The sequence below is a fragment of the Cebus imitator genome, unplaced genomic scaffold (assembly GCF_001604975.1).
Source record: "Cebus imitator isolate Cc_AM_T3 unplaced genomic scaffold, Cebus_imitator-1.0 Scaffold87, whole genome shotgun sequence".
Taxonomy (NCBI): domain Eukaryota; kingdom Metazoa; phylum Chordata; class Mammalia; order Primates; family Cebidae; genus Cebus; species Cebus imitator.
Window position 1 is genome coordinate 1,120,236 of NW_016107402.1, and position 15,796 is coordinate 1,136,031.

Here is a 15,796-nt window from a genome sequence, read left to right on the forward strand (position 1 = left end):
TAGAATAAAGACCTCCCTCAATTGACATTTTTCAGGTTCATATATAACACTGTTAGATTTATTTATGTGAAAAGTTGAGTTCTGAATCTATTTTCTCTGAATGCTGCTACAGTGATAATTTATAAGACATCAAAGAAAAGCTCTTGAGTTTTAATGTATATAGGATTATGCTTTACAATTTAAAATAGCCACAAAACCTACAAACCAAATATTAGAGGGATACCTCTGTAAATATATTTTTAATTAGTGAGAAGGACAGAGGAGGAGGTGGCCATTTTAAAATTCAAAATATAATTTGCAATTAAAGGAAAGGATTTTGACATGTAACCCAAGTTTTAGTCTAATGTTTTTGCAAGGGTTTATGCTTTGTCAGAATCATTTCTATCCCCATTCTTAATATTCTTTATGACAACTTTGTAGCATGTAACACCTAATTAAGAAATAAAAACAACTCAAATTTGTAGATTTTGTTCTTTCCGGGAAAAAAATCAGGGTTTTACTTAAGTCTAATTAGATGTACAGTTACAACTTCAAATTGTACTTTTAAAGTTTAAAAGCAGCATTTAAAGAATGTTTGGTGTCTTGACTTGCATACATGGGCATAAAAAAAAAAACTCGTTCTGTTTTACCAAAGAAATACCCATGTTAACTCAAAACTATCACACAACAGACCATAATTTATCAGTTTCCAAAAAACTAAAATATCAATGGCCTGTTAAATGACTGTACTGTGTAATGACGGTACTTAGAAAAAGAAATGAAATATATTGACTTTTCTCAGTAACTATTAATTTTCTTATTTGAAATGAAAAGCCATGAAACCCAAAATATGATCTAACCAAGATTACGTGGAATTAAGTGGCTTATGATTTTGAAATCTAATATTCTTATCACAAAGACACCAAACAGGAACAAAACACAAAATAATGGTGTATCCATTTTAATTATTCCCCAATGGCTTCTGATGTTTTTATCACTATAAAAACATTTGAGAACCACGTAAGAATAAGATGGAAGGGAAAATTTAATAGTAATTTGAAAGTGATTCAGACTTCGCTGTACCGTAAAGCTCAGATTCTTTTGTTCCTCTCATTCTCAAGCAAAAAAGTCATTAAAATAAATCAGAATTTCTAAAGGAATAGAGAAACAGATGTTATGTATTGGCCAACAAAAAATTCAGGCATCAGGGATAGCAGATAACTAAAAATAAACGAGGTGTTAACAGAAAGTCAGAGGTATTACTACTGAATATTTTTAAGCCTCTCTTACAAGGCATGAATGTTTCTCAAAGCAAATTTACATAGCAATAAGAAATTATATTCGTTCAGTAACTAAAATAGTAGTCACTATCATGTTTATTAAAACTAAAGTCTGCAGTGCAACTGACGCCACAGTACTAACAGTTTTCTCTGTATGTACATTCACTTATCCAGCAAATAAGGTCTTCAGCCACAAATTAACCCTTACAAAGAATGTGGGTCAAAATAAATTTGCAGTCTGCTTTCCCAGCCACATTTTATTTGTTTTAACGCAAATTATCCAATGCCTACAAAGAATGCTCAAAAGTCTTTGAACCTGTTTTTTTTTTTTTAAATAAAGGATAAAATTTCAAAATTAGAAAAGACTATGAGAGAACACCAATTAATGAAGTGCTAATTGGAATAATACTTGAATTTAGACTAATCCTCAGTCTAATATCCACCATACATGTTGGAATAGACAAGAAATTTTGCATGAATTTGATCACTCACATAGGCAGTTATACTTTGAAAACAATATTCCTTGCAAGGATTACGAATAAAATGATGTTTTAGGACACAATTGAATTTGAAATAGGTAATGTTTTGAATAGATTTTTTAGTTTTATTGAAATCTTACATGAACAAGAAATTGGAAATACAATCACATCAAAGAACAAATTGTCACGGCTTTTGACGTTTAAGCCAAACAAATTTTGTAGGGCAGATTTCAAAAAGTTGTGAAGTTATAACAATTTAAAAACACAGTTAACCTACTTCTAGGAATGCAAAACATACAATCATAGGTTATTTTCAATACAAGAAAACTTAAATTTGTTTGCTTTAATTTCTTAAAACTACTAAGACAAAGCACTAGCTTGTATTTTTATTTACAGCATACTCCATACTCCTATGTAATCTATTCCAAATCCAAAAAAAAGAAACTGTCCAAAACCAAAGGTTCTGCAAAATCATGATTTAACAGTGTGCCCAGCTTGCTTTGAAGCTAAAATGAAGCCTGAAACGATAAAAGCATTGTAATCCCCAGAATAAGGGAACTCTGCAAGCCCAATAATGTCCAGAGCATTTATGAAAAGAGGAAAAATAAAAAGACTTGAGTATATACACAATAGTGATTTCTTCAGCCCAATACAAATGGCAGCAAATTGCTACTTAAAGATGAAACAGTTAAGCCAATTTTTTTTTTTTTTTGAAGAATGTAGATCTAGAGCCAATCGTATCTTGCCAGTATCATTTTCAAGCCCTTAATTGTCTACTTCCACTGTTGCCCATAAGTATCCTGATAAAATTCCTGGTTGTCATTATTGTAACCATAGTTACCAGAATAGTCACCACCTTGCTGAAGCGGCTGCTGAGCGATGGGTTGTGAACCCCAGTTCTGTTGGTTGTTGGTCTGACGACGCTTGGAATCAGGCTGGTTGTACCCATCTGCCTTTCTCTTGCCTCCTACATTGCCCCCACGATTGCCCCGAGATCCACGGGAACCACGGCCTCTCTGCTGTTGTGCAGGACCCCCTCTGCCACCCCTAGAGCCTCTTGGTGGTCCCAAAGGTGCCCCCCTCTGTGAATAGCCAGCTCTACCTCTTGGAGGTGGTGCTCCCCTCCCCCTTGGTGGTGGTGGAGCACCTCGCCCTCCCCTTCCTCCTCCTCTTCCTCTTACTGCATAGCCATCATCATAGCCGTAGTAGGGATCTTCATAGCCTCCACGATAGTCGTGATAATCATAACCATAGTAATCATCATAGTAATCTTCATAGCCATAGTAATCTGGAGGGTAGCCATATCCACCTCTCCCCCCACCACGACCCCGACCTCTAATTGGAGGTGGCATTCGAGGAGGAGGGTGGTAGTAATAATCTTCATACCTAGCAAAGGGAGAAAAGAAAAAACAAATCAGTTTGCTTCAAGACTCCTGATTTTATTTTTCTGATCTCCATTATTGTTATTCCTTATCCAAAGATGTATTTACTAAAATGTAGACTCACGCAGTGCTTCTGGAGGCCTGTCTAGCAGCTTGACGCTCTTTCCTTTTCTTGTCTGGTGGCTTGGCTAAGACTATTTCAATTTCTTCCCCTTCTATTTCTTTGCCATTCATTTCATCCATAGCCTATACAAAATTAGAAAAATTAATTTACTTTATGATATTTTATAATAAAACATAACATACACATCGTTAATATACTTAATAAACAATTTACTTCACAATTATTTTAAATGGCAAAAGGTGAATCTAGCCAGAAAGTTAAACACACACACACACAAACACACACACAGAGAAAATACGTTTCCCTTGACCTAATCTTTTTATATGTAAATTACGTTGAGAACAAAACCAACTTCCTGATATATTTTAAAAGGTAAAATAATTGCCATCTATTGCTTCTCCTTAATTCCAAATAACTAACTCCTTAAAAGATAAGCCAGACTGAAGAAAGAAGCAAATCCATACCAGGGAAAAATGCCAGTATTAATACAAACCAGACAAAGATGAACTTTTCAGGATTAGAATTTTAAAATAAACATGTGGCATTCAATATACAGGTCTTACACTGTTCTTATACAAAAATTTCAAGGATCTGAAGCACAAATGAGGTTACTGAGTGAGATTATCTTTAAAATTCAACAAGATACCAACACAAAAAGCCCAGGTTTCCCTACAATGCTTAACCCAAAATGTACTCTGCCTGAACAGTTAAAAGTACAGAGCCAGAAAAGGCCTGGACTAATGAAGACTCAAGCAATTACACAGAAAGCAGTAATCAAACATTCCATGTTCTTGCCCTTTGTTCATGCTGTTCCACCTAACCACCTCTGCCATTCATCAAAAGGTTCAGAGAGTAAGAAAATGTCGCCTCCTTGTAATTTATTTTTTGTTTCTCTATACCTTTCCCCACTCTGGGCGCACATAATAAAAATGTTCTATTTATAAAGAGCTATCAGTGATTTATTAGTATCTAGAAAAAAAGCTAAACTAGTCCTCAAGACTTCAATTTTCCCTTTTACCACCTCAGCTTTAGGTTTCTTCAGTTAAAGCAACTCAACAAGTTGAAAAAGCTTCCTGGCAAAAATTAAAAAATGAAACATCTACTGTCTGCCCTGACCATCTTGGTGATTCCCAGTTCCTGGACTAGATATTTTATAATTTCATAGGCTTCCTTGGCAAACCATCCTATAAATATCTTCAATTAGGACAACCAGTTATTTAAAACCAATCGAGTCAGGAGGAATATTTGGAAAGCATAAAATTATCAGTTATCTGCATTCTATACCAGTGGAAATTTCAGAAGCCACATATTAACAGTTAAGAGTCTAACAGTATAACAGGTAAGACTCCGTATTTCAAAGCCAGATTATTACTGAGTTTATGATCTTGGACAAGTTATGAATTTTATTAACAATACTGTTCATTAATTAGCTACCATAAATGAGCAAGCCAATTAATTGTAAACTAGTCAGAGATTCTATAAAGCCTGTTTAAAAAGCAGTAGCCTGGGCAAAAAACAAAACCAAAAAAATGCTCAAATTAGAGGTGCAGTACCCCGTCGACCAAATATGCAGAGAAAGAACCAAGCCTGTGTCACTGAGCATTCTGCATCTTCCTAATAACATAAAAAAGATTTTAGTAATATTTTGTCTTCCTTCCCATCCCCTCAAGGAAGGACAGATGAACAAGAAAAAGAAACTGAAAATTTCACCCATTAAAGATGGATCTAAACTGCTGAGCACAGTGGCTCACGCCTGTAATCTCAGCACTTCGGGAGGCTTAGTTGGGCAGATCACGAGGTCAGGAGCTCAAGACCAGCCTGACCAACACAGTGAAACCCCGTCTCTACTAAAAATCCAAAAATTAGCTGGGCATGGTGGCAAGTGCCTGTAATCCCAGCTACTCGGGAGGCTAAGGCAGGAGAATCACTTGAGCCCAGCAGGCAGAGGTTGCAGTAAGCTGAGATCATACCATTGCACTCTAGCCTGGGTGACAGAGCAAGAATCCGTCAAAAAAAAAAGATAGTCCATTGTCAACAGAAAGCAGAGCAGGTTCTGTGTTCCAGATAGTATATCAAAATACTTTTTTCATACTTTCATTATCATCAAAGACTATTAAACACCAGAGCTACCTCTAACAATTACTCAAATCAGTAAAACATAGCCAATGCTATTTTAACTCTAAAATAATTAAAGTAAAACTGATCATACCATCACAATGTACCTACTCAAACAAACACTGTATACTGTGAGAGTTATGTGCACCATTCAGTTTCCTTCATAGGTACACAAACTGAGGTAAACTAAGTAGTTATAATACATTCACTACCTATTTAGTGTTTACAGCAGCTAATTTTTATACCTTGTAATACTTCCAAGGCATCATGCTATCAAATCTTACAAAACAATACAGAGATTAAAAATAGCTTGCCTAAAATCACAAACTCAGTAATAAACTGGCTTTGAAATATGGAGTCTTATCTGTCATACTACTACCACTTTAGAGATTAAATAGAAAGTTCCAGAGTTCAGCAAAAGCTAACGACCAATTTTATTTCAGTTTTTAAAGTTATGTGTTTAGCAAGTTTCGAAAACAAAATTCAAATACCAAGAACCAAAATTCCAAAATTTCTACCTTAACGGCTGCTCCTCTGTCTTCAAAATGAACAAATGCATAATCTTTCAACTTCTTCACTCTTTCAAGTTTTCCAAATTCAGAAAATGACTTTTCCAATATTTCTTCTGTCACCGTAGTAGCCAAATTTCTCACAAACAAAACTTTTACCTAGTAAGCAACAAATAAACAGAACTGTAATTGGCTACTTAATTATACCTGAAAAGTGTTACTTGCTGTCTTCATAGCATAGGCTTTTCCCCTCTAAAACATTAAGTGCTAAAAGTGCTGTTATAGGTAGTATAAGAAACTGCTAGGAAAATTATACTAATAGCAGTCACCAATTTATAAAAATTATTGGTTACTGCCTCCTCCTATGTTGTCATTAAAGCACCTAACGCTGAGTAGAACCTTCAAGGAACCAACATATAATTATTATTACAAGTTAATTAACAAATTTGACATGGTCCCCAAGTCCCCGTCAAAACAAGCTTTTGTTTTTTCCCTCTAAAACCAAGTAACTTTTAAAAGTTCATATGAAAAAATAGATAAGCAAGAATAACCAGGGGAAAAAAAAAGTAAAATTTAGAGACTGGCCCTACTGAATATAAACAAACACAATGCTTAAATCATTAAATCAGGTAGTGTTAATCAGAAAAAAAGATAAAAGACGATCCATGCTTCACACCATAAACCAGGATAAACTCCAAACCGACTGAAAATTTAAATGATAAAAGGGTGGAGGGAAGACTATGAAAGTATCAGAATAAGGATGATTTCCTCATATAACACTGGAGTGGAGATGACCTTATGACTTAAAATCTAGGATACATAATGATATACTCAACTACTAAAAATAAATGACTTCCATATGGCAAAAAATACCACAGGCAAAGACAATAAATATGGAAGAAATATTTGCAACATGTATCACGAACAGCTAATCTCTCTTTTATATCAGAGCACCAGGAAAATAAGAAAAAGCTCAACAACTGAATAGAAAAATAGGCAAATTTCATGAATACATGGTTCACACAAAGAAACACATATGGCTTTTAAAATATAAAGTTCAAACCATGCATAATAAGAGAAGCAAATCATTAATGGCACTGAGACACCATTTGTTAACAGACTGGCAAAGTTCAAAAGTTTGATCATACACTGTTTTGTCAAGAATGAGGAAAACAGTTCTCTTGTATTTTGCTGGTAGAAATGTAAAACAGTGTATGTCCTACAGAGGGTATATGGCAGTATCTTAACAATTACAGATGTATTTACCCATTGGCCTACAATTCTACCCCTAAGAATCTCTCCTACAGATATATCTCAACTTCTATCAACTGACAAGCTTATTCATTACAGCATTTTAAGAGCAAAAGATCAGAAACAATTCAATATCCAGCTGGTTAAATACACTACAGTACATCCACAGAATAGACTACTATGTAGTCATAAAAAATGAAGGAGAGCTCTATGAGCTATAAGAGATTGACAGGATACACTGTTTTTCCATCTCTGAAATAGAGAAACAACTTAATCAATGTGATAAGCAAGCGTTGTGCCATAGTTTGTTAGCAGCGTTTTATAATTTCTTAGTGGTACATATAATAATGGTACATTTCCTTAGAACTGACGAAACAGGATGGTGAATAAAGCAAATGTAGGTCAGTGAATAAGATAGGCTACCACCATTACTACGACTCATGTAAGAATTAAGGAAATAAGAATATATATTCGTACTTGCCTAAGGAAATATTAAAAAGATAAACCAAAAACTACTAAAACTGGATGCCTTGCAGAAGACAAAGGGATTCAGTAGACATAGGCACAGAGGTAGAAAGGAAATTTATCTAGACTTTCTACATAGCTTTTGAACTAAGAAAATGTAGTAGCTAACCAAATAAAAAACTAACATACTGAACAAATTGTTGCTTTAGATAAAGGGCTATCCAATAAGAAGACATTAATTTAAGAAAGAAAAAAACTAACATTTTTCACAAATGCTCCATCCCCTATATTATTCTCAATCTGTCATACTGAGGTCCAGCCTCTATGTTACACAGACTCCCACTGCCTTAGTTGCTTTTTTAAAAAATTCAACATGGACTTTTCTATGATGAAACCATAACATACTATATGAAAATTACTTAGTGAAACTGTGTTTAAAATGTTCAACAGGAAAAAGGGTCCCTTTAAGAGACATAATTTAGGCTTTTAGGTTCTGGTCCATTGTAAACTGATCCAACTTGGCAAAAAAAATCTTCAGTGAATTGTAAATTGATAGTGTGAATAACAGAAGCTTTATTCAAATGGATAAACTTTTCGATTAGAAAACATAATGGGGCTGGGCGCAGTGGCTCACGCCTGTAATCCCAGCACTTTGGGAGTCCAAAGTGTGTAGATCACGAGGTCAAGAGTTCAAGACCAGCCTGGTCAATATGGTGAAACCCCATCTCTGCTAAAAATACAATTGTGGTATGTGCCTGTAGTCTCAGGGGCTTGGGAGGCTGAGGCAGGAGAATCGCTTCAAATGGGGAAATGGAGGTTGCAGTGAACCAAGATCATGCCACTGTACTCTAGCCTAGGTAACAGAGCGAACTCCNAAAAAAAAAAAAAAAAAAAAAAAAATGAGAAGAAACGAAAAGAAAAGAAAAGAATAAAGGAGCTGGGTGTAGTTGCATGCACCTGTAGTCCCAAGCTACTTGGGAGGCTGAAGCAGGAGGAACCTTAAGCCCAGGAGTTTGAGGCTGTGGTGTGCTATGATTGCACATGTGAGCAGCTACTGTACTCCAGCATGGGCAACATAGCAAGGCCCCATTTCCAAAAAAAAAGACAACAATGAAGGGCTCTATAATATTTAATCCCAAGTTTATAGACTCCTTCTTTTCATTCTGAAACCTGTTTTTGATCTAGGAAAAAGGAGTTACTAGAATAAAATCTTGAAGTTTTCTAACCCTAAAAAAAGATTAGGATGAACTTCTATCTGGGTAGTTGCTAAAGGTTATGTGAGAAGTGGCTGGTAAGCAAATCACAAGCTATACTGCAGGGAATTTTATTCCTCTTTTATAATATGTAATACATCTATAATGTTATTTTAAAATATTTTTACAGAAAAAGAAATACAGGCTATACTTAGTTTCTACAGACAGATTCAAAGTTGTAGTGGATCTTAGAGATTGATCCAGCCTCAATAAAATAGATGACATCCATGTTCAGTAGTTTACCCAAAGTCACAGTTGTATTAGAAGAAACAACGGGAATTAATATCAAGCTAGTAAAAAAATAAAAACTCAGAGCTATTTAAATTTTCAATCCCTTTCCTAGACACCCATCTACTCAAGGAATATGAGATAAAAGATACTGAGTAGCATTTCAGAGAGCCTCTCTGGTTCACTCTCAATAGATCTTATCTGCTTAACCCAAAGATGTCATTACCTACAAAGTTTACCATACGAGTATAAATCAGGGTTCTCCTCCAAACTATTCAAGCGAGGGTTTGCCTCCTCAAATTCTGGAATAAAAAGCTTGACTTTTGACTTATCAAAAAGAATCCAACCATTAACTCATGGTCATTCAGAGATGCTGCCTCCCTGTGAAGGGAAGACACAACTAAAATGCTCAAGAACTCATTCTAAGAAGCAGAAATGCAACTCCGATGTGTCCCTTTAATTCCAGGAGTCACCCAAAGGAAAGCTTAAGAACTAGTACTCGTGGCACCACTATTAAGATCTTGGCAATGCAAGTACAGGGATTAGGAGGGAATTGAGGGCCCTCTACAGGACTTGCCATGAATATTTTGCCACTAACAAATAAGAGCAAACATGACAATCCTTTGCCTTTCTTCATGGGGACAATACACTAAGGCAACTTGATCATTTAAAAATAACAACAGGCCGAGTGTGGTGGCTCACACCTGTAATCCCAGCACTTTGGGAGGCCGAGGTGGGCGGATCATGAGGTGGGGAGTTCGAGACCAGCCTGGCTAATATGGTGAAACTCATCTCTACTAAAAATACAAAAATTAGCCGGGCATGGTGGCGGGTACCTGTAATCCCAGGAGTGAGACTGAGGCAGGAGAATCACTTTAACCCAGGTGGAGGTTGCAGTGAGCCGAGATCATGCCACTGAACTCCAGCCTGGGTGACAGAGCAAGACTGTCTCAAAAATAAATGCATACATACACACATACAACAAAAAAGCTTTAAAAAAATGAAAAAATTATCTATAAATCTAAATAAAACATAATTCATGCCCAAGTAATAAAAGTCCTACCTAATATGGTCAATGAAGATGATAATTTATAATCTCCAAAACATTACTTCTCTCTTTACTCAAGACCTTTCTTTTTTTTAACCTCTACCCTTCACAGTGCCTAACACTAAACAAATACCCAGTGTGTATGAAAATATTTAATTAAATAAATTCCATTTCAGTTCCTTTTGCACATTTAATCTGCAGGAAAACGGATGGTTAATGGAAATTCCTGGATACTAAGACAGGCTGTTAACTTTACTGTTAAAGTAGCTCCTTGCCAAACAGTTAAAGTCTAAAGCTACAATTTCTATTTATCATAAAACTCAAAATATTTGAGCTTTATTCTGAATACAAAATTTAAATGATAACCCTACCCCCACCCCAAGCAACTGTATTTACCTTAGCCATGACTTCTGGATCTGGTTCTTCCACAGGGTCAGCCCATTCAACTGTAACTACATTTCCCCATACTTTTACTTTTCCACTCATCAGCCGGCGTCTGGCTTGTGCTGCTGACTTGTGATCCTCATATTCAAGGAAGCAGAACCCCCGATTCTTCTTTTTGTCATCGGGTTGATGATAGAGAATAACGTCCACCAAACCCTCTGTTAAACCAACAGCCAGATATATAAGCCAAAAGCATCCACCACACATCTAGCGATTAGGCAGACCTAAATCCGCTTGCTGACGAGCAAAAAATAAGTGAAGCAGCCTCAAAATGAGTCACTAATTTTCTGGACAACTAGAGACAATTAGACCAACATAATTAGATATGGAGTTCGGGACAGTATTTAATGTTCCTTTTTAATTTTAGGAGTCCTGAAGGTACAGCCACATATAACAAATCTAACTACTGTATTCTGAAATTTAACATGCTACAATGTTTTAGAATGTTTGATATAACATGACTTTATAAAAGTACTAACAAGGATCTGAAAAACAAAATTATTAATATACAGTAAGCCCAAGAGAGCTAACTTTTGACAACTAATCATGGCCAAAAATCTCCTTGAAGGTAACTTAAAAGTTACTATTTTTACCAAGAATGGAAGTGATCGCTAAGTATTAGTGTTCCTCTGGTCTTAGTCCTTTGCCCTGTCTCTCCGTACGTGTTTTTTCTAAATAATGTTCAGCTAGCCCTACTTTTAAATATTACCCATACCTTTATAAATACTTAAGATTTTTTTTCCTAGCCAGACTTCTCTAAGCTTCAGATGTGCCTACGTTCTTACCTGATGTATCCTCTTTGATGTCTTAGACATTGCAAATTTAACAAGTACAAAACCAAACAACCATGGCCAAAATCTGCCTTCCCTACACTTCCTATCTAATAAGCAGTGCCATTCACCTGGTTCTGAAGCCAGAAATAAGACATTCTTGATTCCTTCCTTTGCTTCATCTCTCCTATCCAGTTCCAAACTCATTTACTTCTTTCTACCCCCACCGCTATTACCCTAATCTAATCCTCTAACTGTACTAGTACGACAGCTTCAACTAATTCATCAGCTTCTACTCTTGCCCCTCTCTCCAAGCCCCCATCCACAGAGCAGTAAGAATAATATCCTGTAAACATGAAACAGGTATTATTTCCTGCTTGAGACCTTTAAATACCTTCTCATTATATATACAATAAAAACTCAACTCCTTACATGGCCTATAGAAGCCCTGCCTACTTCATCTCATACAATTCTACTCCTAATTCTACCTTTTAATAACACTGGCCTCCTCAGTTACTGTAATACACTGACTTCTTTCTCGCCTTGGAACCTTGGCATGTGTTGCTGTCTTGGAATACACCTCCTTTTGCTCTTTGTATGCTACATCCTCTTCACCTTTCAGGTGTTGGCTGACATGTCTTCTTAACACAAAAGTCTTACAGAACCATCAAAATAGAGATAGTAGCTATTCTCTTGGAAAATATCCTGTATTTCCTGCTTCAGTGTCTTATCACAATGTCTAAATATTCCTTTAATTTTTATTTTTTATATTCTTGGTCTTATCTTCTTTCCCAGGATATAGGATCTATGAGAGCAAAGAATATGTCTCTTAGTCACCAATGTATCCCAGGCACATAGCACAATGCCAGCATTTAACAGGAACTTCAATAAACACCTGCTGAAAGGATGAGTAAATGACCATGAAGCCAGAAGGAGCCATATATAATAAAGTGATAAGGTTAAAGAACTGTGCCAGTAGGGGTATCTGACCAACACAATACAGCGGGTGGTGGCAGTGGTTACAAAGTGGGACACTAGAAACCAAGAGATCTAAGTACATAGAGTTTCTGGTGACTAGATCCAGAATGTAATCTGGATATGGTAGAGCTGAAGTAAAGGACTAAAGATGAGGTGGTCATAGAAGTAAGCAGGAGTCTAAGGCCCTGGATGGTTCACCAATGTAGATATATTAGGAATAAGTCCATTTAGGGCAGAAGAAGAAGACAGTAAGCCAGAAGTAATCTTTAGATTAATGAAAGGCTGAAATCAGAAGAGCAATGAATGCCAGCTTCAAAGAAAGGGAAAAGATATGTCTGGATGATAAAACTATAAAGAAACAGTGGTTTTTACAAGGGGAGGCAGTGGTCTATAGCAGTGTTTTTAAATCATAGGTAGTATTACATCACAACCAGCGTTTTTTAAAATGAAATAGAATAATACAAAATAAATCATGTGTAATAAAAGTACAGTTTTGTTAAATTGTTTCCGTCATATATGTGTACAGAACTATGATATAAAATCTACTTCTCAATCAATTCCATGGATTTAGAATTGAAAATTTTTAAAAATCTGATCTAGACAACGAAATAGGGAGGGAGTAAGAACTTTCATCTTCTTGGTCCTAAAATACACTGATTGTCAAGGGTAAAAAAAGCATTTACTTGAGGGTTATAGAGCAAAAGCTCCAGCAAAAGCCAAGGTTCAACTAAGACAAAGAAGTGAAGGGGACAGTCCAAGAACTGAAGGATATAAAGGAACTTACTTAAATCCAAACCACTATAAAGCAGAAAGGAAGTAATTTAGACACTGAAGACTTGAATTCTTAATTGAATACATACAACTCCTCAGTTTTTTTGAGCACTTATAAGTAGTACAACACATTTCCCAAAAGAATTTCTAAATACATTTTTGTTTTACCTGTGACTTTACTGAATTCTTCCAGAATGTTTTCTTTAGTCTTATTCTTCGGAATGGATCCAACAAAAAGTCTGTTGTTTGCCACAGAAATGCACACTCCAAGGTGTTTACCAGGGCGAATTTCATAGCTGTCACACTGCAATGAAGAAAAGAACCAGAGACCCCAAAACCACCCCAGCCTCAGGACAACTGATCTTAATCTAAAAAATACAACAATTTAAGGCCAAATGCTCCCTGGCTAATTAACTCACCAAGTTCTCTCATGCTTTCCATAATATGAATGTATACGTTAGACTTCATTGTTATGGTCTCTTGTTTTAGTTTGGTTTTGTTAACCTTCACTGCTCTTCCATATAAAAAGGACTCAGTTATTCGCTTTATTTTTTAAAATATCTTATTTCATATTTTATATATCTGAAAATGTTTTTCTAGAGATTTTTCATAAAAAATAGCTGAGACTGATCACTCAGGGTCCTTAGAAATGTTATTAGATATAGGTAAGCCATAGTCAAAATAACAATATGCAACTATGTTTAATCAATGCAAAAAATAGAAAAATTTCAAATTCTACAGAAGTCACAGAATTCTAAATGTATAAGGTTTTAAATTGTCTACCAAACACAGTACTTTCAAAATTTTATAATATTTTGAAAAATGTTTATTTAAATCACTATAGTGGATTTCCCTCATAAATTTTAGAGGGATTTTTTTAAAAGGATGGAATCTCACTCTGTTGTCCAGGCTGGAGTACAGAAGCATGACCTTGGCTCACTACAACCTGCACCTCCTGGGTTAAAGTGATCCGCCTGCCTCAGCCTCCCAAAGTACTGGGATTACAGGCGTGAGCCACTATGCCTGGCCAATATTAGCTTATTATATTTTAACGTTATTTAATCATTAGTTTACCAAAACATACGATTATTAAAAATAAAATCATCCATGTATTGCCAAAAATGAAAATTTAATATTAAATAAACAAGTCTAAAGGAAAAATTCATAATAAAAACTAAAATCTGGGTCAAGCTAGGAGTAGAACTGATTTAGACACCAGTAATGAAACCAAAGCCTTGATGAAACAGGTTACCCATTCTAGAAAGGCTAGAGCTAGACCTAGTGAGGCTTTCAGCTGTCATGCAGGAGTATGCCAAAAAATAATGACATTGTCATTTTAAGATACTGATATAGCTGTGTCTTAAACACAGTAGGAGTGAAGATACATTTGATTTGCAGAACTTTGTTACTACTACTGCTGGTCTGAAATGAGTACCAAGTGGTTAAAGGCCCTAGAGAAAGGAAATTAATATTAGACTGACTATAAGTAGAAGAGGACAGAAAGATTAAAAACAGAGAAGAATCAAGGGCCAAGAAACATAAAGAACAAAAATACACTTAGAAAATATGAAATAAATTATATGATTAGGCTGTAACAAAAATAAAACAGATTTACAACTATTTTCTGAATTGAATCCTAAAAATCGCTGTCATCCACTATTATGTTCCCTACAGACCATTCCAGCCTTCATTATACTTTAAGAATCCTAAAATTTAACATCAGGAATTGACATCTTTTTGTCTTAAAACCAAAAGACATGCATAAGCCAAATACTCATATGAAATTTCTGATATTAATCAGTCTAATAGATAACTTCTTAAATCAATGGGAGACTTTCTATAAAACATTACTTCTGGGTTATTTTTAGTTCCTTTTTTACTTTTATAGTCAGAAAAAATAAAGCAAAGATCACATATCAACTTAGTATAAAAGCATTCAAATCAACTACTGAAAATAATGTTAACTGCAAACATTTCTGAATTAAAGTTTATTCCCTCAAATAGTGGATAATTATCACATACCAGTTTCACAGCTTCCTGTGCAGCTTCCTTTCCACAGAAGGTGATAAATGCATACCCTCTATTCTGACCAGACAGTGGATCCATCATAAGACGTAGATCCCAAATGGGTCCAGCCTTCTCAAAAAGGGGCACCAACTCATCCTCATATAAATCTCTTGGTATTTTACCTACAAACACCTAAAATAAAACCCCCTTATTAGAATCCAACAAAAGCACTTGATTTTAGAGCCATAAAGTCTATTGCCTTTTTTTTTTTTTAGAAGATGAGGGCAGAAGATGGTTAAGAAAGAATGGAACAATTTGAAACTTACAGTTGACTTGCAGAGCTAATCCTAATTTTTATTATAATGACCTTAGGGTTATCAAAGAACAACAGTCTCTTGAAAAATGGAAACTAAGAGGGTAAAATTATATTAACTCTAAATTTTAAATTTTTATAGATTAACCTTTTCTCATAAAAACAGAATAAAGGAGGCCACACGCAGCAGTTCACATCTGTAATCCTAGCACTTTGAGAGGCCAAGGAGGGTGGATCACCTGAGTCCAGGAGTTCAAAACCACCCTGGGCAACATGGCAAAACTCCATTTCTGTAATTTAAATTTAAAAATATAATTTATAGGGCCGGGCGCGGTGGCTCAAGCCTGTAATCCCAGCACTTTGGGAGGCCGAGGCGGGTGGATCACGAGGTCAAGAGATC

At 35.5% G+C, this 15,796-nt stretch overlaps 1 protein-coding gene across 6 annotated transcripts in view; it reads right to left on the bottom strand.

The window, feature by feature from the left end:
* Nucleotides 1-603: 603 nt before the first annotated feature.
* HNRNPR (heterogeneous nuclear ribonucleoprotein R) overlaps nucleotides 604-15,796 on the bottom strand; it is a 33,816-nt gene continuing 18,623 nt past the window's right edge. For 3 of the 6 annotated variants that reach the window (XM_017534511.2, XM_017534515.2, XM_017534512.2), the window contains 6 exons: nucleotides 15,099-15,275; nucleotides 13,245-13,380; nucleotides 10,510-10,724; nucleotides 5,878-6,027; nucleotides 3,245-3,366; nucleotides 604-3,124 (listed from right to left, as the gene is read on the bottom strand). In XM_017534511.2, the coding sequence (XP_017390000.1) occupies nucleotides 2,512-3,124; nucleotides 3,245-3,366; nucleotides 5,878-6,027; nucleotides 10,510-10,724; nucleotides 13,245-13,380; nucleotides 15,099-15,275 (1,413 nt within the window). In that variant the 3' untranslated portion in view covers nucleotides 604-2,511. The remainder of the gene's footprint in view (nucleotides 3,125-3,244; nucleotides 3,367-5,877; nucleotides 6,028-10,509; nucleotides 10,725-13,244; nucleotides 13,381-15,098; nucleotides 15,276-15,796) is intronic. The other 3 variants (XM_017534516.2, XM_017534514.2, XM_017534513.2) reach the window with 2 other exon arrangements.